The sequence below is a fragment of the Lissotriton helveticus genome, chromosome 4_1 (assembly GCF_964261635.1).
Source record: "Lissotriton helveticus chromosome 4_1, aLisHel1.1, whole genome shotgun sequence".
Classification (NCBI taxonomy): domain Eukaryota; kingdom Metazoa; phylum Chordata; class Amphibia; order Caudata; family Salamandridae; genus Lissotriton; species Lissotriton helveticus.
In genome coordinates this window covers 1,595,770,695-1,595,797,455 of record NC_136063.1, presented here as the reverse complement: position 1 = coordinate 1,595,797,455, position 26,761 = coordinate 1,595,770,695, and the positions used below count along the sequence as shown (strand labels likewise).

At 44.3% G+C, this 26,761-nt stretch overlaps 1 protein-coding gene across 2 annotated transcripts in view; it reads left to right on the top strand.

Moving 5' to 3' along the window:
• Positions 1-26,761, top strand: part of GPR141 (G protein-coupled receptor 141) — a 207,045-nt gene that overhangs the window by 110,225 nt on the left and 70,059 nt on the right. For both annotated transcript variants that reach the window (XM_078685860.1, XM_078685861.1), the window contains one exon: positions 14,050-14,181. In XM_078685860.1, the coding sequence (XP_078541986.1) occupies positions 14,050-14,181 (132 nt within the window). The remainder of the gene's footprint in view (positions 1-14,049; positions 14,182-26,761) is intronic.

Here is a 26,761-nt window from a genome sequence, read left to right as displayed (position 1 = left end):
ATATATATATATATATATATATTTATAAAAATAAAATAAAAAGCAAGACAGTAAATATATAAAACAGTTTTAGCTCATTGCATTAATGCACTTGTTTTCTCTATTATTCCACTCTTCACGTACCCTAAGATCAGGAGAATTTAGCCTCTCTTCTAATGGGTAATTCAGTTGTGCTTCATACATGAGAGTTCACAAAACTATGAAGGTTAAGTATTGGTCTGAATTTCTTACAGTTCTTTAAAATGAAGTCTCTTAAATTGAAGGGAACAATGGTGTAAATGCCTCTCTGTGCATTCGTAATAAAAAATCCAGAATTGCTGACCCCAAACCTTCTTACTCACAATGCGGTGCTTCTTCTCTCTTCAGGGATTCAAAGAAAAGGAATGTCAGCCCGTGAAGGGGAGATAAATGGGAACCAACTCTTTGATGCTCAGAGGATTGTGCTGAAATGAGACGCTAGTTTTGAGGCAAACAAAAAGGAAGGGTGATTTGAGTAGAGTCCATGCTGTGGAAAATGGTGGCCATATTTGAATGTCTCTTTAAGCTGCTCCTCCATAACCTTTTCCAGTGGTTCACAAAAAACCACCTTTGGAAACACTACATAGACAATATCCTAATGATTTTGAATGGAGATAACACATCTATTAGCGAGTTTCTAACATGGATCAACACATGCAACCCCAATTTAAAGTTTACACACGCAAACAATAAAGAGCCCATAACCTTATTATATATGCTGAAAATGGAAAATTAGGCACAAGGACATACCAAAAACCTACAGACAAATCACACAGTTGAAATTTGACAACTTCCATCTGAGAGCCCTTCAAGATAATTTACCCTATGGGCAATTTCTGAGATTGCGTGGGAATTGTTAAAAAACTGACTTTATTACCCAAGCAAGCTCATGAGGTCTACCAGGAGTGATAGGCCACCACCCTAGCGGAAACTGCAGGGTCTGTCATTTAATCAGAACAACGAAAGCCTTGAACTCAGAACCAGGCAAGACATGGACACCATGCAGTCATATCAATTGCAAATCAACAAGTGTGGTCTACCTAATCACACGCTCCTGACGATTATGCTATGTGGAGATGACCGCGAGAAAAATTAAGAATTCATGAACACAGGAGCAACATAAGGTGCATACAACGCACAACAAAAATGACGGATCATTACATCAACAAAGGACATACTCCCAACGACATGACCTGGGTAGTAATAGAACAATTACACACTGGAGAAAACTTTGAAACCCACCTATTTGAAAGGGAACAATGCTGGATTTACTGGATGTCCACCCATAAGACTGGCCTAAACAACACCATTCCTTGGAAAAACATCAGGTAATACTGGATTCAACCAAAAAGAAGAGGGAAAGGGGTACATGATACATTGTTTTGATCAACTCTGTCTACAGGAAAAAGGTGGAGGAATATCATCACAGAAACAATAGCAAAACAATGGTGAATTTTGGAGCACAATATTACACAGAGGAAGGAGTATACCTACTGCCCTCATGTCCTCCAAACAAAAAACCTGTCAATACGACATGAAAATGAGCATGCCCTCAGAACATAACCTTGAACGCAAGTAACACCAGTAATACTGTGCAAGGTTGCATGGAGGAATGAATACACCTATTGTCCCCTTGCAACTATAAAAGACCCGATACACATAGCTGCACTTAGCTTGTCCCCACATCAAAATGGAGAACACAGGTGATGCTGTAAACTCGAGGGCACCAATGAATTTAGTCCATCTCTAGGATGTCTGCAAGTTATGGAAAATTATCTAGAGCACAAGGGATGCCAAAAAGTGACGAGGGCACGGTCAATAAGAGGTCAAAAGGTTTTCATGACACTGACAGATAGTGGCATAAATATTAGGGTACGAAGAGATGGGTTCCAAAACCTAGTTAGACCACATGTTTATTGTTTCCAGTTCACAAATGAGCCTTCCAATCCTGTAATTACTTGCCCTATTTTTGCAATGAATACTTAGTTTCTAATACAAATAGGGGTAGGGGTAGTCCAGGAGTCATACAAAAAAGAAGGAATGAGCCGTATACACACAGAACTTTACGCAGCTGCATCCAGTTGCCTTGGCAACAAGGAAGAACAACATTGACCAAACAGCGGGTGTTTCTCCAGAGCGTCCACCGTGCAATGACGGTGTATGTAGGACCCATACACGCACAGGGGACAGTCCCCACCCATCCAGAAAGCATTGTTGAGTGCCGGTCATGCAGCTCTGCACCAAAAGCGGGAAAAGGAAATCAAAGACACTATGTAACCGTGCAGCCCCGACAGAGTCCTCCATTTTGGGGCTGCAAAGATCACAAAAGGTGTAACTGAAGGTGAGGCACCTTGAGGGAGTAAATACAATGGGGGGAGCCTGATTTTATGGGTTGGATGTATATACCTCGGAGCCTGGATATATTTTCCTCTAGGGATCTCTCTAAACGTTTCTTCCCGCCTGTTACAGAGTGTGACGACAGGGCCCACCCCTGAGCAGTATCCCAGGGTGCAAGATAGCATACAATATAGTGTCAGTAGTTGTGATTTCCTAACAGTAACAGTTGACTGCCATGTACAAGCCCGATCACAATCGTAATATTCTAACTGCATGCATAACAATAATATGTAATTACGCTGATGTTAATACCAGCGATACAAGAGTACAAATAAGTGTCTGCGGCATGTGCTTTCCTTTGAAATAAAAGAAAAGAGCACTTTCCTTTGAATTTTTTTTAAAAAAGAGCACTGCATGCAGGGAATTGTTTACTTTTTACCTTGTACACACAATAAGAGAGATGAGGATTATATTGACGTATTACAACTAGGGTTTCGGCCCATTCAATGCGCACTACACCGTGCACCTCATTACTTTCCAACAACCCGGATGGGTTGCACATTGCCCTTTTGGGATCCAAAATGAACCATTGGGCCATTACAGCCCAGGCATATATATACTTCATACAAATTAGATATACAAAATATGCATTTAGAACGTGATTCTTGATTTCTTGATCCATTCCGCCAGCCCAGAATAGGGGCATATTTTATATGAATGCGAATGGTCTGCTCGAAATATGGTTTCATCACATTGTTGGATGTACGAATAATACAAAGGATGTGTGTCTAAAATTAGGGGTTCCAGTGATTAAAGCACTCAACTGACTCCACAATATAAGAATATTACTACCTATATATCTAACATCCTTTATTTTACAGGATACGATACAAGAGGTATTGTTACCGGATTCTCAGGGGTCTTGCAAGTAAATACTACAGATACCCGTTAACTGCATGCCTTAGCAGCATGCGAGCACTCTGAGCCTGGTCCTGAAGAAGCCACATTGAACTAGATGGGCTACTGAAGATGACTGAAACATGTAGACCACACCCAGGATGACGACATCCAGGATAAGAGGGACTAACTAACTATCCCACGTATATCTACCACTCGCTTTTACTATTGACCGTGATCCCCACGAATAAAAACAGTACCAGAAATAAAGAATCTCGAGCCAATTTTAATCATCACTTCACATAGACACAGATACATTCATCTGGTCATTCAAAATAACCAGCTTCACTGTAATCAGGTGTTGCACCACACCCTGGGAGCATTCGGCAACCAGGGTGGGAACTCAGTGATGGAGCATGTTACCTACTAGGTAGGTGAATGGGGGTACTTTTAAAACACTCTGTTGGTTCCACGTCTCTAAAGCTTTATTAGAGTTTGGAGGAGTAGGCATACAGAACTCAGATGAAAATAGGGAGGAAATTTGTTCTAATTTTCTTTTTCTGTGATAGACACGGCTGGTATTTTAGACGCTGCTCACTAGGAAGCCACTACCTGGCTTCTCAGTGCATGTGTTTCCTTTATGGTGTATAAGTTGATTGAATTCAGTTTCTCAGTTGCAGACTGGCTGGTTTCCCTGTCCAGATTGCACAGGGGTCTGCAGTGGAGGAAAGTGGGAGAAAATAGCACCCTCATAGAAGGCTCTGTTGCAGATAACAATGGAATGTTCTTTTAGTAAATCCTCAAAGCAATGGGCATTGCTGGGATTTGAGATTCACAAAGATATATTTTCAGCCTGTTCTCCATTGAAGCCTCAAATCAGATGTGACCAAACCATTTTAGGTATGACCAGTCTTGGAATTCAATGGCAGGAAACCAATGTAAAATGCCTAAAATAAGAGCAGGCCAGTTTTTGAATGTTACTAATGCAAACATTGTAAGGGTTTGAACTGACCACCTCTGCTAGGTGCTATTTATATTGGTGTTTCAGTGAGAAGGATGAGAATAGATTAGATTAGAGAGAGGACTGCAGTTGCTGCATGTAATTTACTTGAGAGCCTGGAAAAAATACACAGACCTTCTCAAGTGGTGGTGAAGGTTTTGTGGGGCTGGATAGCTACTGAGACCAGACTGGAACACAGCTGGAGGTATGAGAAGGCAGACAGACCCATGCAGGTTTGTGTAGTGCAGGACTTTGGAGCCGATTGAATCTGCTTGTACATTGCGTGGCAGTGTGGCCCACTCTGACCAAGTCTTGTGGGTTTTATTCGACAAACTTTCCAGTGTCTGGACTGATCCTCCCATTTACTCAACCAGACAACCATCAAAGAGCAGTTGTAACTGATCTGGCTCTGGACTTCATGCAGATTTGTTTTTGGAACTGGAAAGTGAGTGACAAAGCTGCCTTGCACTCGCCATGCATTGGTATCTGGAAAGAGGACCCTTCAGAGGACTATGGAGTCAACACAAAGGACTGAACTTAGAGATGAGAAGGACAGGAGGGGCTAGTGTCTACTGGTTTACGCAGACTCGGAAAGACCAGAGAGACTCTGTGCACCTTGGAGTCACAAGCCAGAGACACCTCCAAAGGAACTCTGTGTAGTTTGGAAGCTGGTAACTGTACCTGCATAAGATAACTGACTCTCATCTCGCTCCCCATGGCGTGACTGAAGACTAGAGGCAGCCTAGATCTGGGAGTCATGCTGCATGACTAGAGGAAGAAGAAGCCATCAGGAATCACTTGTGAGTACTGGGCAGAAACCTTCATAGTCTGTCCATGCAAAATGGAGGAGATGTGTAGAATGGAACTGTAGAACAAGCTCTAATGTTTTAGTGACTGATCCAGTGTTATACGGTTCCTTCAAATATAGTAGGACTATGTATTAAACCAACATAAACTTCATAGCATAGAGACTTAGTCCACATCTGCCATCCATGAGTGTTGGTAGGTTGCGGGCCAGGTCACAGTACGACATCCAACCCCTAAGCCAACCATGGTAACAGTTGTTGTTGGCAACCTCAAACATAACACTCTGATTCCCAAGGAATCCGTGGAAACAGATCTCACCCTTTCATTTGATCACTCTTGCATGCCCAAGGCAAACACAAGAAAGATACAACAATGCATTTTGAAACATTTATGGAAATTATCATATTGTGGTATAAAAAGCATGAGCTGCAATTATTAGAAAGATGAGGTTTGTTACTGTAATTAACATTGTTAGAATGGTAAACAATATTAACAATTCAACCATGTTAATTGTTGCTAATGTATGCGTATTCCTATCTGTATCTTACACAATACTAAGGAGAGCATAGTGGGAGCACCATTCTGCCAGATCCAGATCATTTGGGATAACCTATCCCCAAACCTTGGTCTTAAGTGTCAGGTAGCCAGTCGCTGTGTGCAGGTTATCTTCATTAACAGGATGGAGGTCAGAGTCAGTAGGGCTGCATCTCAGCCACAGTCTGTAGCGGTTCTGTGATAATTCCCAGAATGGAAATGCTCCTCTCAAAGAGCTTTAACACAAAAGTCACTTACATAATCAAACACTGTCCTATCAACTGTGGTATAAGAAGTGAGCAACTAATTTGGTTTCGTCTAGCTAAAATGAAGTGTCTCCTGATGAGCACAGAGAGAAAGAAAAACAGTATCATTGTGTTCTTCACTATGACCCTGGAAATAACTGCACAGTCTACCAGTCATCAGTGTCTATTGCAAATACACATACAGCACATTCACATCTTTGTAGAAACAAGTGGCAAAAGCACCACGAGAATGAGATGCCGACCTAAGGAGTTGAATCTAAAATAGATAACACATGTGAGCCATGCCACACAAATGTTTGTCATTCTGGCCCTTTTTTAATCATAAAATCCTTTTTGATTTTACTGAAATGGTCTGGGAGCTTTACTGAGTGGTTTCTCAATACAAGTGTTATGCTGGTACTGTTAACCCTTAACACATTTTCTGAAGTTGCCTTCTGTCTCGGTCCTGCGCTACTAAGGGGTAGTTGAGCGTTTCTTAGAAAAACAGTGTTTGTCTAACTAAGTCCTAGTTTTCTACAGTGGTGGTACAATTTGCTCTACTGGACAACCTGGCTTCCAAACATGTTCTGTAGATGTCCAGAATTATAGTTACATCTGGCAACTCCTCTTTATACTGTGGGCTAACTTTTACCAGGACCTCTGTTAAAATGACAAGCCTTCTGACAGCATCCGATGTGCCCCAGACTTTATTGGGAGTACTCTCTGCTGCCATATTTGTCACCATAATATATCCTTCTTTAAATGCTTCTTAAAGACCTAGACAGGATATTAATGGTTCATCTGTAGTTCTATAACAACAGGGTGCAGCACTCAGTTGAGTGCCATACTTACAAAACAGTTTGCTCAGCCTGGTTTCTCTCTCTCTCTGTCTCTCTCTCTCTCTCACACACACATAAACAGGCACACAAACACACGAACAAGCATGTATGTGCACACACTCACACACACACACCAGGTTTTCAGGCAACCCAGCTTTATATTACATGATGACATCAAAGGCACAGTCCTGCCTTGACTGGTTCTAGAATGGTCTCTGATAAAAGTAAACACATTATCATTTGCATAAAATATAATAATTCCCAAATTAAATACATAACACAGGATATATGCAATCACGCCAAGACCAAAAACAACAGCACAGCGTACATTGATGTATTCTCACTTCTGCTGAGTAGTTTCCAAGTCCTGAAATGCACCGTTCCTATTCATTAAACAGAATTAAAAACTTGAAAAGTCTTCATAGGCTCTCGTGAAATCTTGGAGGTCCAGATTTCTTTTTGTCTGCGCAGTGTGAGTTTGCAGATTGCAGTCCGTGTTTTTTTTTTAAATCTCTTAGAAACTGTCCCTGCATAGGTTGGGAGGTGTCTGCTGCTATCACTGGCCTGTTAGGTAGGTCGATAAGTGCCTATTGAATTCAGCTGCGTGCTGTGACGAGTATTTACAGTGGCATAGTTTGGCTAACAAAAAACGTGATGTTCCTGTGGCAATAAACGCTTGTAAATATGCCCCAACGTTTCTCAAACTACTGAACATTTCTGTTCAGGCTTTCAAAACAGATACAAGAAAAAATTTGTATTTTTGTCATTCTGGGCATGCAAAAGACAAAGGCGAAATCCTATAGACTCTGCGGTGGGTGGGGTGGGTGGCAAGTTCCAGAGGGTAATATCATGGTGCACTTGCAGTTATACATTCATTCGTAACAGTATACATCATCAAACGTTACTCCAACTCAGCGCTGTGTGTAATATGTACATATGCATATATATGTTTATTTTCTTCTTGATTCTTAGGACATTGGGCAGGGCGTTTTTTTAAATATTTGTGCAAGGTCTATTTATAGCGCACTCTCTCTCCTGCATATAAAACGGTACAAAAAAGTTTAAAACAAGGTTTTTTAGTTGGTTGAAGTTTGTTCTGAAAAGTATTTTTCCAGGAGTTATGTCCTCTCCTCCAACCATATTCTTAGTTTGAAGAATAAACTAATCTAACTTTTGCTTTGAATACAAGCGTGTCCTTCATTCTTACTGTGACTGCCCATTTTTTGGTAAAATTGGACTCTGATCAGCAGAGAAGTTGTAGGTAAGACAGTATTCCTGCAGTCAGTGAGTCATTTCATTGTGTAAAAAGCATAACTAACTGTTTACCTTCAGCTCAACCCCGTATTGTGATTTGGATGTGATATTGCCTCGAAAACTATGCCACCCTAGGACGGTTTAGATGTGCTATTTTGTTGAGTCACATCAAGGACTGTGGTTTCACAACCGTTTGTGGGGTCCTGAGTAGGACAACCTCCAAGCCAACAGGAGCTCACAAACCAATTCGGTTTTACTTCCCGAATCGTCTTCCTCCACGTGACTTGCTTGGTCTACTTGGGCAACATTAAAACCAACCAGGAAGTGTTGTAAGGCACTGAAAGTCAGATAAAGTAGAAGTAATACAATCTGCTCACGCAAACATTAACACGCATATGCTATCCAGCAGGCCCTCCGCCACCACGTTCACTGTTAAAGGTGGCCACAGCCTTTCTGCTTATGAGACAGAATCTGACTGACCATATCCTAGTAATGAACATAGTTGAACCTGCTTTAACAGGTTATCAAAAACCACAGGCAATTAACATTTCCAAAGACCTTTAACAGTTAGGAACTGGTGCAAACTCTTAAAGTCAGTAGGGTCAACTGTTGATTTCTTTAAAAGAAGTGAAGTCTGCCCAGAATATATGGATGAATTATTATTAAGATGTTACAGAGTAGAATTTAGAGCAGATGGAGAGATGAATGGAAATGTGAATAGAATTTTTGAGAACGTTACCCGACATAGGGACATCAGATCTGAAGATAGGCATTTCACTGCAGTTTTACAGAAATGTAGAGTGAAGGAGAGCAACAGGGTCCATGTTGGAGCCACATGAGAAGTCAGCACAGTTTTTGGATTCAATGCATTATTTGCATAAATATCATTATGAATCTTGCCAGTGAATTAAAACAAAAATAGAGATTACAAAAACACAGTTTGATTGGAATGAGTTTCATGCAAAATACGAACAAAAATGACAACACTGCTTGTTAGAGACAAAGAAAGCAAGCAGGTTGGCAGCTGGTGAAATCACCTTAGATGACATTGATATTTCACTGCTGTGATAAGTCTGTTATGGGTCGTTCTAAGGTGCTGCTGAGAAAGAGCAATTCAAATCAAACAATTATTTTGTGTGAAAGAGCATTCTAATTCTAGGATGAAAACCATGGGCCTCATTTATGAAAAGTGACGCATCGCTTCGTGAAAACAGCGATGCGTCACTTTTCACTGCGCACTCCTTGCGACACCAATGATGCGCCATATTTACAGTATGACGCATGAAGGCGCAAGGAGTTACAGATACGTCAGTATTTCTGACGCATCTGTTTGGTGCAAAAGTGACGCATTGCTGGAGTGTGTCACAAAAGTGACGCAACTCAGGCAATGTGTCCTTTCACATGGGGTAAGCCCCATGTGAAAGAACCTGCGTCAGTCTTATGCCTGCTGTGAGGCAGGCGTAAGAAATTGACGCATTTGTGTCCTAGAAGTGGCGCAGTGAAATCTTATAGATTTCACTGCGTCACTTCTATGACCCTTTCTTGCATCAGAACGCCCTCCCTGCATACATTATACCTGGCACAGGTATAATGTGGCGCAGGGGTTTACAAAGTGACGCATCTACCTAGATGCATCGCTTTGTAAATAGGGTGCAACAAGGCACATTATTTACGCTGCTGGTGCGTCACAAAAAGTGACGCACCGGCGGTGTAAAAGTGACGCACGGTCTCATAAATGAGGCCCCATGTCTATAGATTCATCAAAATGCCAGTCAGAGCAGAAGTGACACCACCCTTTGGCCCTAAGATGGGCATCAGTGGAAATCGCATTGCCTTATATTTGATTCTGATTCTACAAATGGAATGGCATCAGCTGATCATGCAAAAGGCATTTAGAGAAAGTTTCTTCCTTAAAGGTTTATTTTTTTTTAATTATTTATTTATTTATTTATTTAGAAGTTTTGTATAGCGCTTGCTAGACCAAAGGGTATCAGAGCGCTTCACAGCATGTACATCATATTTTATATATAAATTGAATTTTAATAACGATGGAGTGTCAATTGAAGGACTGTCCAGAGACTGTTAGATCCCTTATATGTGGTTGAGGAAAAGGTCTTTGAGAAGGCTCTTGAATTTTGAAAACAAAGGGATTGTTCCGATGTGGGGTGGGATGGAATTCCAGATTTTGGGTGCATTTCCAGCGAAAGATTTGGCTGAGGTTCTTTGCTTGCGAGATTTTGGTGGAATGAGCAGTAGAGAGCTGGAGCTCCTGAGGTTTCTGGACTGGCATGCCCTTTTGAGTTTGGCGGCCAGGTATTCTGGTTTACCTGTATGCAGGGCTTTGTGCGTGAGGCAGCCTGTTCTAATGCTGGCTTGTAACTCCACTGGGAGCCATCTGAGTTCTCTGAGGGCTGGAGAGATGTGTTCGAATTTCTTAATTGCGGAGACCATTCTTGCTGCTGCGTTGAGTGTAGTCTTCCGGGGGGCAAGGTGGGTTTTTGCAGTCCCCGTCAGGGTCGCGATTCCATAGTCTATTCTGGAGAGGACTAAAGCTTGGGTGGCTTGTTGAAGGTCCTTGGGTGGGAGGAAGGGTTTTATTTTGTATAGTAGTTTTAGGTTGAGAAAGGCACTTTTCGCAGATCTTGAGATGAGTTTCTTCATGTCAAGTTTTGGGTCTAGGGTGATCCCTAGAGATTTCACCGAGTCTGCCAAGGAGAGGTTACCATTGAGGACATATATCGCTTTGAGCCATTCTTCTATTTGCGGGTTATCATCTTTGTTGGAAATGAGTAGTATTTCTGTTTTCTCTTGGTTCAGTTTCAGGTAGTTGGTGGTGAGCCATTCTTGTACCTCCTTGAGCGTGTTGTTTAGTCTCTGGATGTCATCAATTGAGGAGGTTTCCAGATAGAGCTGCATGTCGTCAGCATAAAGATGAAAGGGGATGTCAGATTTTCTGAGCAGGGAGGTGAGGGGTTCGATGTAGATGTTGAAGAGCTGGGGGGAGAGTACAGACCCTTGTGGAACACCTCTGATGACAGGGTGAGGATCGAATTCGAAGTTTTTGATTTTTACTCTCTGTGATCGGTTGTGAAGGAAGGAAGAGAACCAATGAAGGATTGTTGATTACGAATTTTAATTAGAAAAGGTTCCATGATGCGAAAAAATGAAAGCATGAATTCAGTGCCCGCTACAAATGGAGTGTTTCCTACTCTGTTAATTATCATAAAGCATTTGTTTTGCATCATTCACTTGAATAGCTTAGGATAGAATTGGATGATGTTTCAGAGCAGTGTCATCTTTAAAGCTTTTTTGTTAGATCCTTCTACTCGTCCTCATGATTGAGGCAGTATAGTGCCAACCTCTGCAAAATCAACAACTCTGGCCTCTCAGCAGTTTCTGAAAAGTGTCGGAGATCCATTTTATGTTTATGAAAATCCTCCTCTTTGCTGCAGTGCTACTCTTATGTTTGACAAACAGCAGTTTTTTAGATCTTTGTTATCTGAAGAAACAATAAACCATTTTCACACAATCTGGTTATTGTATTGCACTTGTGATATTTATATTTAGCCATAGATGGGCAGTAATTGAGGGTATGTATAGTAAGGAAGATCATTTCTACAAGTGAACATACTGCAAATTTCTCAACTCACCCCAGAGTTTCATGATATATATTTTTTTAAACAAAATAAATGCACTTATCCGGCAGTCTTGTTCATCTACCTGTTTGTGGGACGTTGTGTAAATGTGCAATATTCTGATTACTCACAGTTAGGAATACTTTATCTCCCATATTGCATCAAAAGTTGCCTCTCTAAATGACTCTGGATCCATTTTGCACCAGGAGGAGAGGAGAGAGGGATGAGCTCAACGAACCACCTCTCAGAATTGATTGTGCAGCCAATTACCACATGCGTCCAAGGCAAACCAACAGCAACTTAATCAGCCCAATAAACTAACCGTCCCTACAAAACAAACCCTCATTATGTTGTTGTTTAATCCAGTCTACCTCCCACACTGTGATATTGTTCGACTCAGGAATTCCCATGATCTTGCTGTGTCTTCTTTTTTTCTTACTGTTTTCTCATGCATACTCCTAGAGGAACATACACCCTATAAAATGCTTTTTTCAGTGTGAATATCATTTGCTTAACATCCTTAGATTGTATAGTTATTCTTTGTCTTGATTTTTATGTAATCCCTAAAATGATAGTACACCCAACAGAATGCTAATAGTGTTACAGCCAAATGTCGAGAACCAATGGCTATGCAACAGTAGTTTATATTACATACATAGTTAGTGCCCTTCTAGGCAGAACATTCAGCTTCAAAGAGTCAGACCTTACCATTAAGTGCTAAATATTTGGGATTTCTTTGGGACTGGGAAATACTGCATTAAGAGATAAAAGGATCCTTCAATACTTTAAGTGCCTTCTTTTTTTAAGAGCTGCTCCGAGAAAAACAATGTTTGAAAGATGAATTTAGATGCATACAAACATTTGATGGTAAAAACTGTCTTTCTTTTCTCTAATGAAATTACACATGCACACATAGGGGCTTTATTTCTAAGTCTGGGCAGTGAACTCCGCTTCACTCATGGAGTTTGCAGAGTTTTCCACACTTTGTGTTACGAGGAGTTCTGAAAAACTCTATTTCGTCAAGTTGGTGAGCGTGAGTGAGGAAACCCCACCTCTTGGCGAGATTTTACATCGTTCGCAGTCATCAACATCAAGTTGGCGAGCGTGAGTGTGGAAAATCAACCTCCCAGCGAGATTTGTCAATGCGGGTGTTCAGATTTCTCATTGCGAGTGGTCGCATATACTCGTGACCGCTCGCAATGAGAAACCATCTGTTCCCGTTGAGAAAGCTGCTGCACGAGTAAAATTCTACTCTAATGGCAGAAAGGAAGCAGCGTCTGCTTGCACTGTGCATTGTGCCGTTTGCAATGGTTGCACTGTGCGGTCATGCACTTGCCACTGAAAATCACTGCTACTTGTGGAGCTCCACGTAGCGCGGCAGAGGTTTTTTTGCACTTTGCGGAGTTCCCCGTAGCAGAACTTCACGAACTCCGCCAATGCTTATTTATTTCTTGCCACAAACAAAAACTTTCCCCTATCTATCAATTAGGGATATTAACACCATCTGGTCATAGGTTCCCACTTCTTTCATGCTTGAATGCAGAAGTGACTTGATAAATGATGGCCTGCGAACGCTTGCAACATGACAGGACTGTACCTTATGTTCACCGCTTTATTAACTCTTGACTCCTTAAAGCAAGAACTCATTTTTTTAATCTTTAACGAGCAGTGGATGGTGGACTGTGTGTCAAGTCTGCTCCAAAGCAATGTTTACACAGACAGAGCTGCAGATGTGCATTTCCATACTATCTATGGCCCTGAATGTAATATACAGAAGGAACACAAAACAGGAGGTGCAAGTCAGAAATCAGAATAATCTAATCTAGACAGTACTGTTTTAAAAAATCAAGGATGGTCGATACTCAGATAATACTGAGCACCGTGGGGCTTATTTAGAAGCCCCTTGTGCCACTGGTGCGTCACTTTTCCCCATGTTAAAAGTGATGCAACGGCGGCGCAAGCAGCTTGTAAATAAGCCTCCTAATCGCCATTCTTCTGGAAAGATTTAAAGAGACACCTGTTCTGAAAGTACCTTGATATATAGGTTGTTTTCTTTTTCCTGAGTGTCCTTGTCCCACTCAAACTTTTAATGTTGTAATGTGGCACATTTGTGTGAAGATCTCGAATGCCTCTTTGGTTACGTCTGAGCTACAGAAACACCTTAAGCAAATAAATACAGTTGTAGACACATTTTGCAAGATTTAGCCCGAATATAGCTGATATATTGGTCTTTATAATGCAGCCTGTGGGGTGGTGAGCACTAACATTTCCTATCTTACGCTGAGAAGAAATGAACCTGTTACACATCCAAGTAATGTCCAGTAAAAGCAGATGTTATCCAGATTCAGAACGCTAAGGAAAATAGAGCGGGAACAGAACATTTCAAGTTGATCTTTTCATTCTAGTTCAATGTAAAGGATTTGCCGAAAAACCTCCGTTTGTTTTTTTATCAGCATTGACTTCTTCTGTGTTGATTTGCCTAGCTGTCGGAATGGAAGCAGTGATACCAAACAACTTGTTGCGTCCCGGTGTAGGAAGTGGACTTACTCCTGCTTATCATCGATACTCCGAACAATACCACTTGTTCCAGAACTCAGCATATTCCCCTGGCGCAGGTGAGTTACATGTTTTAAACTTTGTGCCCACTGAGTAGAAACAGTGCTACATGCGTCCTCACAAAAAGTAAGTGTGCAATACGGGATCCCACTAACCCAAACGAGAGTTTGAGCTGTAAATGACAATGTCCTATGCCCATGTGTTTTTTTTAGCGCAGTGGATGCATTTGATGTGGAGTGGAATTATGTGGGTTGAATTGTAATTATTAGTTGTGAAATTGTGGGGTGTGGAGTGTATTTGTGCAGTGGAATTACAGGGCAGGGCGAATAAACAGGAGTGGGGGCAGCACAGAATAGATAGAAAGGAAGATAGGAAGTGATAGTCAGTTTGTGCACAAAGTAGTAAATGACCTCTAGATAGAGGAGCAGAAAGATTCTGTGAGAAAGAGAGGAGGGAGAAGAGGAGAGTGGGCTATAGATGCATAAAGATTCTGTGTATGCAGAAAACACCCTCAAAAGAGATGGAGAGCATGGGTTTGAGGGACAGAATTCTAGAAAAGACATGGGAAAGAAACTGTGCTTGAAGATCTGAAGTGAACCATATTAGAGAGGAGGGAACAGTGCATAAGACAGTGTGAGAGAGGTGTGTGTGTAAGAAAGAGAGAGAAAGAGAGAGATGATAGGGAGTGGCACCCGGGGAGGGTGGGTGGAGGTGAGAGGTGGACCACTGCCGAGCGAGAGGAGTTATAGGAAGTTAGTATGTGTGAGAAGGCAGTGTAGAGAGGAGACATGGAGTGTGAGGGAGGGATGAGAGGGTTGCAATAAATTGCAAGATGAGAGGGGGTATTGATAGTGTGAGGAAAAGATGAGGAAGCAGTGGGTCTGTGGGGGAGAGCTGTGAGGGTTGGTGGAAGTGCGAGGTAGAGATGGGTTGTTTCTGGATTGTTTGTTGTGGAATTACTGTGTTGTGGAATTATGTTGTGTGGAGTTGTGTAGTGGAAATATGTGGTATGGTGTGCTGTGGAATTATGTGGGTAGTAATTAAATGGTATAAACTGTCATGGAAATATGTAGAGTGAGATTGTGTGTGATGGACTTAATTATGTGGAAAGGTATTGTGTGTTGTGGAGTGGTACAGGGTAGAGAGGAGAGGTTAAGGATAGAGAGGAGTGGTGCAGGGTAGAGTGTTCAGCCGTAGAGTGGTGTAGAGTGTAGTGAGGTGGTGTGCAGTGATGCAGAACAGATTAAAGTGGTGTACAGTGGAGTGATGGAGAGTAGAGTTGGGTAGAGTGCTGTAGACTGGCGTAGAGTTGAGTGCAGTTGCGAGATTGCGGTAGTTCAGAAAGCATCAGCGCATAGTACAGTGGTGCAGTGGTGCAGAGTACAGTGGTGCAGTGGCACAGAGTGCAGTGGTGCAGAATGCATGGTAGAGTTTATTGGCAGAGTAGAGTGATGAATAGTAGATTAGAGTGACACACAGTAGAGTAGTGCGTAGAGTAGAGTGGTGTGCAGAGCATAGCGGTATGAGGATGAGGATGTTTTTTATGGCTAGCTACATCCGTAGAAAAATAATGTGATGAAAAACATTGCACATCTACAAAAAAATTGCTTGAGGCATTTCCCATGGTGTCAAGCGATGAGAAAATTACCAAATCTCACAGAGACGTACAGTGACTGTAAGTTCATCCCTGAAGTCATGACAATCAATCAATCAATCAGGAGTTTGTTAAAGCGCGACTACTCACCCGTAAGGGTCTCAAGGCGCTAGGGGTGGGGGGGGGTGCAGATTCCATTCCATAAAGGAGGGGGTCTGTCGAAGAGCCAGGTTTTGAGGTTTCTTGCGAAGATGGGGATCGATGTTGTCTGTCTGAGGTGGAGCGGAAGGGCGTTCCATGCTTTGGCCGCGAGGAAGGAGAAGGAGCGGCCTCCCGATCTGGTCTTTCTGGTGCGGGGGACCATGGCGTAGGAGAGCTGGGCTGATCGTAGGGTCCTTTGGGGTGCGTGGAATTTGAGCCGGCTGTTCAGGTATGCTGGTCCGGTGCCGTGGAGGGCCTTGTGTGCGTGGGTGAGCATCTTAAAGGTGATTCTCGCCTCGACAGGGAGCCAGTGGAGTGTGCGCAGGTGCTGGGAGATGTGGCAGTGTTTTGGCAGGTTGAGGACCAGTCTTGCGGCGGCGTTCTGGATGTTCAGTAGCTTGCGGATGAGGTTTTTGTTTTATCCGGCATAGAGTGCGTTGCCGTAGTCGAGTCTGCTGGTAACCAGGGCGTGAGTGATTGTCTTTCGGTGTTCAAGGGGGATCCATTTGAAGGTCTTACGAAGGAGGCGGAGGGTGTGGAAGCAGGAAGATGAGACAGAGTTGATCTGGCGGTCCATTTTGAGCTCGGAGTCCAGGATGATTCCCAGGTTGCGTCCGTGGTCTGTGGGGGTTGGGGGGTTTCCGAGGGCGGTGGGCCACCAGGTGTCGCTCCAGGCGTCGGGGTTTGGGCCCATGATGAGTACTTCTGTTTTGTTGGTGTTTAGTTGTAGGCAGCTGTTTTTCATCCATTTGGCGACGGCTTCCATACCTTGTTGAAAGTTGCGTCTGGCGGTGTTGGGCTCGTTGGGTAGGGAGAGGATGAGCTGGGTGTCGTCTGCGTATGACACGATGTTGAGTCCGTAGGTTCTGACGATGGGGCAAGTGGAGCCATGTAGACGTTGAAGAGCGTCGGGCTGAGGGAGGAGCCCTGGGGGACTCCGCAGGTGGTAGGTGTGGGGTCTGAGAGGAAAGGGGGGAGTCTGACCCGGAGAGGAAGGAGCAGATCCAGTCGAGGGCCTTGTCCTGGATTCCTGCGTCGTAGAGTCTGCGTATTAGGGTGCGGTGGGAGACTGTGTCGAACGCCGCTGATAGGTCTAGGAGGATGAGGGCTACTGTTTCTCCTTTGTCCAGTAGGGTGCGGATGTCGTCTGTTGCGGCGAGGAGGGCGGTTTCCGTACTGTGGTTTTTTCTGAAGCCGGATTGGGAGGAGTCGAGGATGTTGTGTTCTTCAATTAATGTGGCGAGTTGGCTGTTGATGGCTTTCTCGATGACTTTCGCTGGGAAAGGGAGCAGGGAGATGGATCTGTAGTTTTTGAGGTCGGTGGGGTCCGCTGAGGGTTTCTTTAGGAGGGGGTTGACCTCGGCGTGTTTCCAGTCGTCAGGGAACGAGGCGGTCGCCAGGGAGCGGTTGATGGTGTGGCGGAGCATGGGTGCGATTGTGCCGGCGGCTCTGTTGAAGATGTGGTGGGGGCAGGAGTCCGTGGGGGCCCCTGAGTGGATTTACTTCATTGTCTTCAGTGTGTCTTCGGTGGTGAGGGCTGTCCAGTCATCAATCGCTGGTTTCCAGGTGTTGGGGGTGGTTGGTGAGGGTTCAGTGTGTTGGTTGTCTTCGTCAAAGTTGTCGTAGATGCTCTTGATTTTGTGGTGGAAAAAGGTGCTGAGTTTGCCGCAGAGGTCTTGTGAGGGAGGGATGTCGGTAGACTCGCTGGTGGGTTGGGCGAACTCCTTGATGATGCTGAAGAGTTCCTTGCTGTTGTGTGCGTGGGTGGAGATTCTGTCTTCAATCGCTTTTTTCCTCGTTTCTCTGATGAGTTGATGGTGGGCGTTGGTGGCGGCGCTGAAGTTGTTGTGGGCTTCTGTGGATTTGGTGTTTCTCCAGGCCTTTTCGAGGTGGCGGCATGTGCGCCTGGACTCTCGAAGTTCGGTGGTAAACCATCTGGCTTTCTTGGCACGGGTATTGTTGTTTTTCTTGAGGGGGGCTATGGTGTTGGTGCTGTCCGAGATCCATCTATGCAGGGTTCGGGCTGCGGTGTTGGGGTCGTCGTTTTCCGCAATGGTTGGGGTGGAGTTGTTGAGTGAGGAGGTGAGCTGGTCGTCGGTGATTTTGGTCCAGTTTCTTTGTGGAAGCAGGTGCTGGTGTCTGTGGATGGTGAGTGTTCTGAAGGTGAAGTGGACGCAACGATGGTCGGTCCATGGGAGTTCGGTGGTGTGGCTGAAGGTGATGGAGTTTCCTGTAGTGAAGAGGGGGTCGAGGGTGTGTCCTGCTGAGTGCGTGGGCTCGGTCACGATCTGGCTGAGTGCAATGTTGTGGAGGTCGTCCAGGAGGCATGTGGTGTTGGGGTCCAGTTGATTGTCGAGGTGGAAGTTGAGGTCTCCCAGCAGGTTGTAGTTGGTGGATGCGATGGCCTGCGGGGAGATAATGTCCGTGATGGAGTTGGCGAAGGGTCCGCGGGGTCCAGGAGGTCGGTAGATGAGGGTTCCTCGGAGGGTGGCGGTGGGGCTGGCCAGTATTTTGAAGTGAAGGTGTTCCATCAGTTCTGTGGACTCGTCAGGGATTGTGCTCAGGCGGAGGCTGGATTTGTGGACGACGGCGATTCCTCCTCCTGGGTGGGTGGGGCGGTCCTTCCTGGAGATCTTGTATCCTTGGGGATGGCGATGGCGATGTCCGGTCCTGAGGTGGTGTTGGTCCAGGTTTCGGTGAAGAATACTACGTCCGGGGTGGTGCTGTCGAGGAGGTCCCAGATTTCTGTGGTGTGTTTGTGGAGGGATCGGACGTGGGGGAGGATGCATTGCAGGGGAAAATAAGCAGAAATAAGGCACAAAAGAGCAGAGATGCAGAAAAGAGCAGAAAGGTGAAAGATAGAAAGGGTAGAAAAACAAGTGAAAACGAGTGAAGGAGCAGAGGGAGAGAAAGGGAAAATGGGCAGAAATAAGGCACAAAAGAGCAGAGGTGCAGAAAGGTGAAAGATAGAAAGGGTAGAAAAACGAGTGAAAACAAGTGAAGGAGCAGAGGGAGAGAAAGAGAAAATGGGCAGACATAAGGCACAAAAGAGCAGAGATGCAGAAAGGTGCAGAAAGGTGAAAGATAGAAAGGGTAGAAAAACGAGTGAAGGAGCAGAGTGAGAGAAAGGAGACAGAGGTCCACTGGACCACCAGGGATGAGGCGCAGGGAAACCTGCGGGTGGAGGAGGGCCTCGATCAGCAACACTCAAGAGTGAAGGGGCAGGGGCACCTCACTTAATGGTGGAGCTGCGAGGGTGGGAGAGCAATTTCAAGGATATGCACTATTATCAGTGACAGAAACAAGCGGGAATTACAACATTGCCATTTTAGCTCCATTAACCTAATTACAATGCACCAAAATTGCTGGGTCCTTGCTTATTTAAACATAATTTTTACAGTGGTCCTGCACCCCTACAGGTTATTAGAGGGCTTTCCACAGAACACAAATACACTACATTTGATACTGGAAATCTTATATAATTAATGGGTGTTTAACTGCCTTCTAAAATATGAAAGGGTAGGTTTTGCTCTTATGTCATTGGATAAGGAATTTCAAGTGTTAATAATGGCACGTAAGAAATCATTTGGTTCTGAATCTTGAAACCTTGAGCTGCAAGGTCTTTGGGCCTATAATGCCATCTCTTGGCTGAAGAAGGTGTGGTGGCCTAGATGGGTAAGTTGCTTCTGGTGAAAGACCCTTTAACTTCATTTGAAGCTAATTCTAGCGTAGGCAGCCAGAGATCACAGAGTCTTCAATTGAAGTAATTTGAAGCCCCAAATAAAAGATGTACTCTTTGGAACATAAATAAGGACAACCAATCAGATAATATGGCTGGCTGTAAGTTGCAGAGACCCATATGAGAAGAGTGGCTTGATGTGGACTTAAAAGGTTAGAGCAGCAGTTTTAGAAAATGCCATCCACTTCCCCACAGCATGGTGCGAAATTGTTACTCTTCTGCCCTTTACAGATTTTGCACTGTAGCACCTGTGGATTAGTATCTAGTGCAAGAATGAGTATCGCTATGAGCACCTTTTAAGGATGAGTGTTGCAGTGAGTGCCCTTTAAGGATCTTGCACTCTAGCACCAGTGGATTTGTGCCTAGTGCAAGAAGCAGTATGGTGGTGAGAGCTCCACTTTAAGGGTTTTGCATTCTGGCTACTGTGGATGAGTGTATAGTGCTAAACTGACTGTGTGGGGCAAGAGTGAGTGTCGTGGAGGAGGGTAGCAGTCCACTGATTGCACACAGCTCCAACACTGGCCACATGATTGGCTTATTCCAGCTTGTCCTCCTGCTGGGTCAAATGGCCTTCCTGTGCTGGGATTCAGATGCCTCTGCCCTGTATGCGGGTCCCAGCTACATCTTATATTGTCATTTGAAAACTGAGTAATAACCTTCAGCTTTATTCAGGAATCTGAATATATTTTTCTCCAAATTTTCTAACCATGTCTTCAGCATATCTACTGATTTCTATTGCTATTCAACCACTTGAGTGTAGCGATGGAGGATGAGTACTACGCTAATGTCATGGTCATGGTCTCTACGCTACAAGATACGCAGACTAATGCAGGGTCGGACAGGCTTATAGGGCAATAAGGCACTGCACGAAGGGATAGCCTCACAGTGTGGGCCTGAATGCTTGGCCGACTGTCTCGGGCCGGCCAAGCAGTCATGCGTACTTTGGAGTAGGAGTACCGGCAGGGCGGTGACGTGGGGAGGGGGTGGGGCAGGGTGGCGGGTAGTAATGTATGGATTACGGAGCTTCCCAGGTAAGTAAACATTTAAATAAATAAAACGAATTTCGTTGAGTGCACTGCATCCCCAAATGCGATGCAGTGCATGCAACGAAATGCGTTTCATTTATTTAGATGTTTACTTACCTGTAAAACTCCGTAATCCATACATTACTACCCCCCACCCTGCCCCTCCCCCTCCCCACGTCACCGCCCTGGAGGTACTCCCACTGCCGGCCGTGGCTGCCCCCCCCCCTCCCCCCTCCTACTGCCTGCATTACAGCCTAGTTGGAGAACATGCCCAGGCCCCCAGTCCCTAAAAGAGCACTGTACCACGGTGCTCAGACCAGTCACAAAACTACATTGCAGGGTTTTGATGGCTATAGGGAGTCGGGTGCTTCCTGCTTCCCTGTGACGACGGAGGAGAGACAAGGAGGGACGTGGCAATCAAGTACTTTTTTTTATTTTTTAGACCCCCTCACACTCCGTTCCCCAGGCTCTGATCCGTGCCAGCTGTCACTGTTTTTTTTTTAGCTCTTAGTTTGCCTTTCTATGGTCTGCTGGGCTGGTTTTCAATATTGATTTCCCTGATATTAAAAGAAACATTGCCTGCAGCAAGCTCAAATCCATGCAGTGTTTCACATTGCAAAACTCTTGTACAGCAGGTCTTTCACAGTTCCAAACTGCCCCAATTTGCAAACATGGGCCACTTTTTAAGCTCTCTAATTCACTTATTTTGGTGCCATGGACCATTTTCTGTCCTATTCCTATCCTGGGCTGATGGCATGTGGTTGGAGCAAAGATGGTCATAGGAGGCCGATCTTGCTCTATGTCTTTAAGGACGGTAATTGCAGTACTGGGGGTTTAACATCAAACATTAATGGCATCAGGGATGTTAGTATAATTATGGTAGCAAACCAAGACTACAGCATCCATAATGCAATTGATTGCCGCAATAAAGTCCAGGACACGAAAGTGTTCATGGTGACTTTAAGTGAGGTGGCCATCCTAGTGGGCGGTTTCCAGTGTTTTATGAGCTCACTTCATACAATAAAATCCTCCAGGGAGGGTTAGAGACATGGTTATGCAAACCTCACGTACTACAGTCATGTGATCTACTCTATTACATTTACAAAGAACAGTAAACATTATATATTTTTTTATTTTAAAGAGGGCGGATGATTTCATCAGCGGGCTACTTCCGCATGATAGCTATTATAGTGGCTTGAACCTTACTTTCGCTCTACGGTTAAGCCAGCCTCAGCTCACTTTTATGGCTTGTTGGCCAGCTGTAGTCCCATGGGCTACACCGATAGTTGAATTTTCACAATAAAGCAGACTGTACTTTCGAATTCACACCACTAGATGGCAATGTTCATTTATAATATAAATGGTTCATCGTGCTGCATGAAAAAGGGAGCGAACGAGGACAACAACATGATGTTTGAGGTTTCCCTACTGAATTCACATGCACTTGGTAAGAAAACCCTCTCTCAGTGTGTACGGTAACAACAGAAATCGGCACGCAGGTTACTGTACACAGATTGAGGAAATAGAAACTCCATCCTACAAGAATAATGCACACACAGCATGCAATCGCACAAAAAGGCTTCCTGAAAACATGCAGTCATCCGAGGGCAAATCCTGCATCCACGGAAAGTGCTGCCAGATGCGCGAACGGTCAGCCATATAAAACAAGGCAGGCCAGCAAACAACAACAAGCATTGGCATAACCAATAGGTCTCGCTTTTGGGACCTTATAAGTATTTAGTTATGCAGCACAATATCCTTACATCAACTGCTGCATGGCTAAACACTTATAAGGTCCCAAAGGCAAGACCTATTCGTTATGCCAATGCTTTTTTTTGTGGCTAGCTGTGCTCTCTGTGGTTCAGTTCACACCCAATCAAGAAAGCTTTTCTTCTGTGTTAATCTAACACAGTCTTGGGGCCTCATTTATGAGAAATGACGCATCACTGCATGAAAGCAGCGATGCGTCACTTCTCAGTGCGCCCTCCTTGCGACGTACCTGAATCGTCATATTTACTGGATGACGCATCATGGCGCAAGGAGTTACAGATACGTCAGTATTTCTGACGTATCTGTATGGCACAAAAGTGACGCATTGCTGGAGTGTGTCACAAAAGTGACGCAACCCCAGCAATGTGTCCTTTCACATGGGGCAAGCCCCATGTGAAAGGGCTTGCGTCAGTCTTACACCTGCTGTGAGGCAGGCGTAAGATTTTGACGCATTTGAGTCCTAGAAGTGGCGCAGTGAAATCTGGTAGATTTCACTGCGTCACTTCTATGACCCTATCTTGTGTGGGAACACCCCCCTGCATACATTATACCTGGCCAGGTATAATATAGCGCAGGGGTTTACAAAGTGACGCATCTACCTAGATGCGTCACTTTGTAAATGTGGTGCAACAAGGAGCATTTTTTACACTGCTGGTGCGTCACAAAAAGTGACGCACCAGTGGTGCAAAAGTGACGCAAGGGCTCATAAATGAGCCCCCTGGTGCTTACCATTGTAAACTGCTCAGGTTAAGAAAAAACTTTCCTACGGGGAGTCATCATGCAGTCGCTCCCTTCCCTGAAGGAGTTCTGTTGCTGAACGGGTAGGAGGAATGCGAGATGATATGAACACGGAAAACGTCACGCCGAATAATTTTAGCAGTAAGCCACAGTGCAGTATATGAAAATGTATGCTATCTACCTGGAAAATAAAAGATAGGTTAAAACAGAATCTAAAAGAGGTAAAATTCAACAGAAAGTTTTATGTATTTTTTCTTATATTTAATTTTAGCAGGCGTCTCTTACTTGTTTGAGTTCAGAGAGAGAGGCTGCAGTGTAGAGCGAGGGAGAGGAGAAACAGCGTGGTGAAGGAAATGCAAGGGATGTGTGAGATTGTGGACGAGAGAAGAAAGGTCGGAGAGACAGTGTGAGAGGGAGATAGGAATCAGTCTGGGAAGAGAGCCATGATAAAAACCCATGTGAGAGTCTTTGGAAGTGAGAGAAAGGGGCGGTGAGACAATGGAAGAGGGAGAAGAGAAACTGCATGAGAAAATAACTGCGTGGGATGTGTGAGACGGTGAAAGATTGAGGAAAGGGTGACTAGACAATAGTAGAGAGAAAATAGAAACTATGTGGGAAAGGAACTGCGAAGTGTTTGTGAGACGTTTGGAAGATAGAGGAAAGGTGGAGGCTATATGAAACAAAGAAGCGACAGTGTGGGAAAAGAACTGCAAGGGATGTGTGAGACTGTGGAAGATAGAGGAAAGGGAGAGAGAGGGAGAGGGAAAAGAGAAACAGTGTGGGAAGGAACTGTGATGCGTGTGTAAGACTTTGGTACATGAAAGGTAGGAGAACAAGCATTTGCAATGCATTAGGTCTCGCATTTGGGCGAGTTTAAGCTGTTGGCATTGTAAATGACAATGCCTTTTATTTATGTTTTAAAAACGAAAATAAAAAGGCAATGTCATTTACAATGTTAATAGCTCAAAGTTGTGTAAATGCGAGACATGTTGCATTGCAAATGCTTGTTAGACTTTGAGATTATCTGAAATTAGGAGTTCCGAAAAGTGAGATTTTAGGCCATAATATCCTTCCACCCGACATCCTCACCTTCGTTATTATAATATACTATAGAAGTGTTTTTTTGTATTTCATTTCACTTTCCATTTTATACAATATAATTTTTCATTTTTATTATTCTGCAAGTTATTGAGGAGAGAGACTGTGAAAGCAAGTTTGTCTTCCTTTCTTAGCACCTTTCGGCATGGTGCACTCTTTGGAGCCACATATTACTCTTTCCCATCTTTTTGTAATAAAAAAAGCCTTTATCAAGACCAGCAACTCACGCTCATCTGTTCTGCAGCAGAATATACGGCATTAATCTCACACAAGCAGGGCACAGTAATAGAAAAGCCAATTAAACATTAACTATGGTTGCTATCCCACTGTAATTATCAGCATTTATCAACCTGCAGATTTACATAGGCGTATTAAAAAGAAAGTTCCCTGAATGATGTGCTTGAAGCCGCAGGGCCATGAAAGTTATTTAAAATTTGCTTAGTGTTACAGATGCCATTATCAAGGCAGATGCCAATTCATTTCCACTGCTATTGCCATCCAGATTTTTAGTGTGAGACATATATTATGGAAAATAATCCAAACTGACTAAAAGCGGGTTCCCACCGATGGAGGTAAAAAGACGCGAAAAGCCCAAATTTATTTTGAAAGCAACACCTATATCTTAAACCTAGATGGCATTTTGGGTGGACAGGTGTCGGCCACGTGGCCTTGAAAGGAGATAAGTTGCTCGCCACACTCCAGTGAATATTAGAGTCGGTCTCACACACTTGTTGACAAATGGCAAGCCGCTGAGCGTGTGGGATCCTTATGCACCTCTGACGAGCTGCAGAAAAGCCATCCATTTGCCCTCCACCCACAGCGCTCAGCCTTTCGTGCCGTCAGATAATTGCTTGGAACTGGAGTGTGGCGCGGCGGCACACAAAACAGTCAAAGTTGGTCACCCTCGGCCTCCGTCGTGTGATGGAACTGGACTCTAGAAAAAAAGGAAGTCAGGCATCCTTGCCCGTGACATGGGCGGGGCCTGTGAGGCGGCCGGAAGAGACCGGTGTTGCTCGTTCATGCGGGGCTCCCATCATGGAGGGAGAGCCCCGCGGTAGCGTGAAAATCCACAGAAGTGCCCCGCGTGTGGAGATGCACCGGAGAAAAGGAGCGCAGCGAGGTGACGAGACAAAAGAGCACGGTGAGTGGAGGGGGGATATGTGTGTCTGTGTGCATCTGTGTGTGCGCGTGTGTGTGTGCGCGTGAGCCCGTGAGTGGTGGTGGTGGTGGGGGAGGGGGGTGCGTGCGCGTGTGTGTGTGCGCGTGCCTGCCTGTGTGTGTGTGTATGCCTGCGTGTGTGTGCCTGTGTGCGTGCCTGCGTGTTTGCGGGGAATCTGAGCCAGGGGACGGGCACGGCGCCGGCCTGGGCGTGTGCGCCCATGAGGTGAAGTCGACGCTCGTGCCCGGCCCCTGTCTCACATTCCCCCAAGACGGCTGACTATAGTTGTCGATCCAGACAGCAAATGCTTCGCATTTGCTTTTGTCTAGACTCGACCTAAAAAAGGAGGAAGAGAGAGAAAATGATGGGCGAGTGGACCAACAGAGAGTGGGAATAAAACTATGCCAATTCATGTGTGGAAGGGGGAGAAGGAGGAAATCAGGACAAGGGCGAAGAGAAATAGGGCGAGGAAAGAGCTCTGCCAATGGTTTGTGAGAGTCAGCATGGGGCAATGGGTTACACCAGGTTAGCCGTTGAATTTTACACTGCGAGTAATGCCACTTATCCTGATCACAAGCACACACCTGCATAAAATGAAGTGCACTGCGGCGTCAGGCTAGTTGGACATACTTTAACAATGTTTCATTCTGTTCGATCTTTAATATTCTTTTTTTATTTAAGTTATCTTCATGAGTTTTAACGGCCTTCTCAGATTATAGTAGCTCAAAATCATTACCATGTTTATGTGCCAGTAAGATATGTGGCAGTAAGATTTTTTTTTAATGAGTAATAAAACTGTAAAGGGTTTCTACAGAAAAGTAAATCTGCCAGGTATGAAGTATCTTGACTATTTTTTTTTAAACACTTATACGTGCTGATTATTTTTTAAATTAATTTTGTTATTACAAACAAACGGCTTCTACTTTAGGATGGTGTCCGTGTTTAATTTTTTTTTGCAAGCATATGTAACCAATATAAAATATAATAAAGAAGCGTCACACCAGCTGATCTAGGCCAGACCTGTTGGCTTTGCCAATGTTTATTCAGAAAGGTGCAGTGTGCTTGTCAGTGCTTTAGACTACTGTGTAGGATGTCCTTTCTTCTCCCTTAGTGGCCATTAGCACTTTGATACACAGAGGATTTCATTCTGTATTTATTACCAGAGCTCTCAAGTCTATTTCCTTGCACTTGTGCAATTCTCAATTCTAAGGCCCATTTCAATAAAGACAAAAAGCATTTGCAATGCAATGGTTCTCCTATTTGTGAGACATTCAGCTATTGTATTTGGAAATATAAAGCGGGCGCCGGGCTGCAG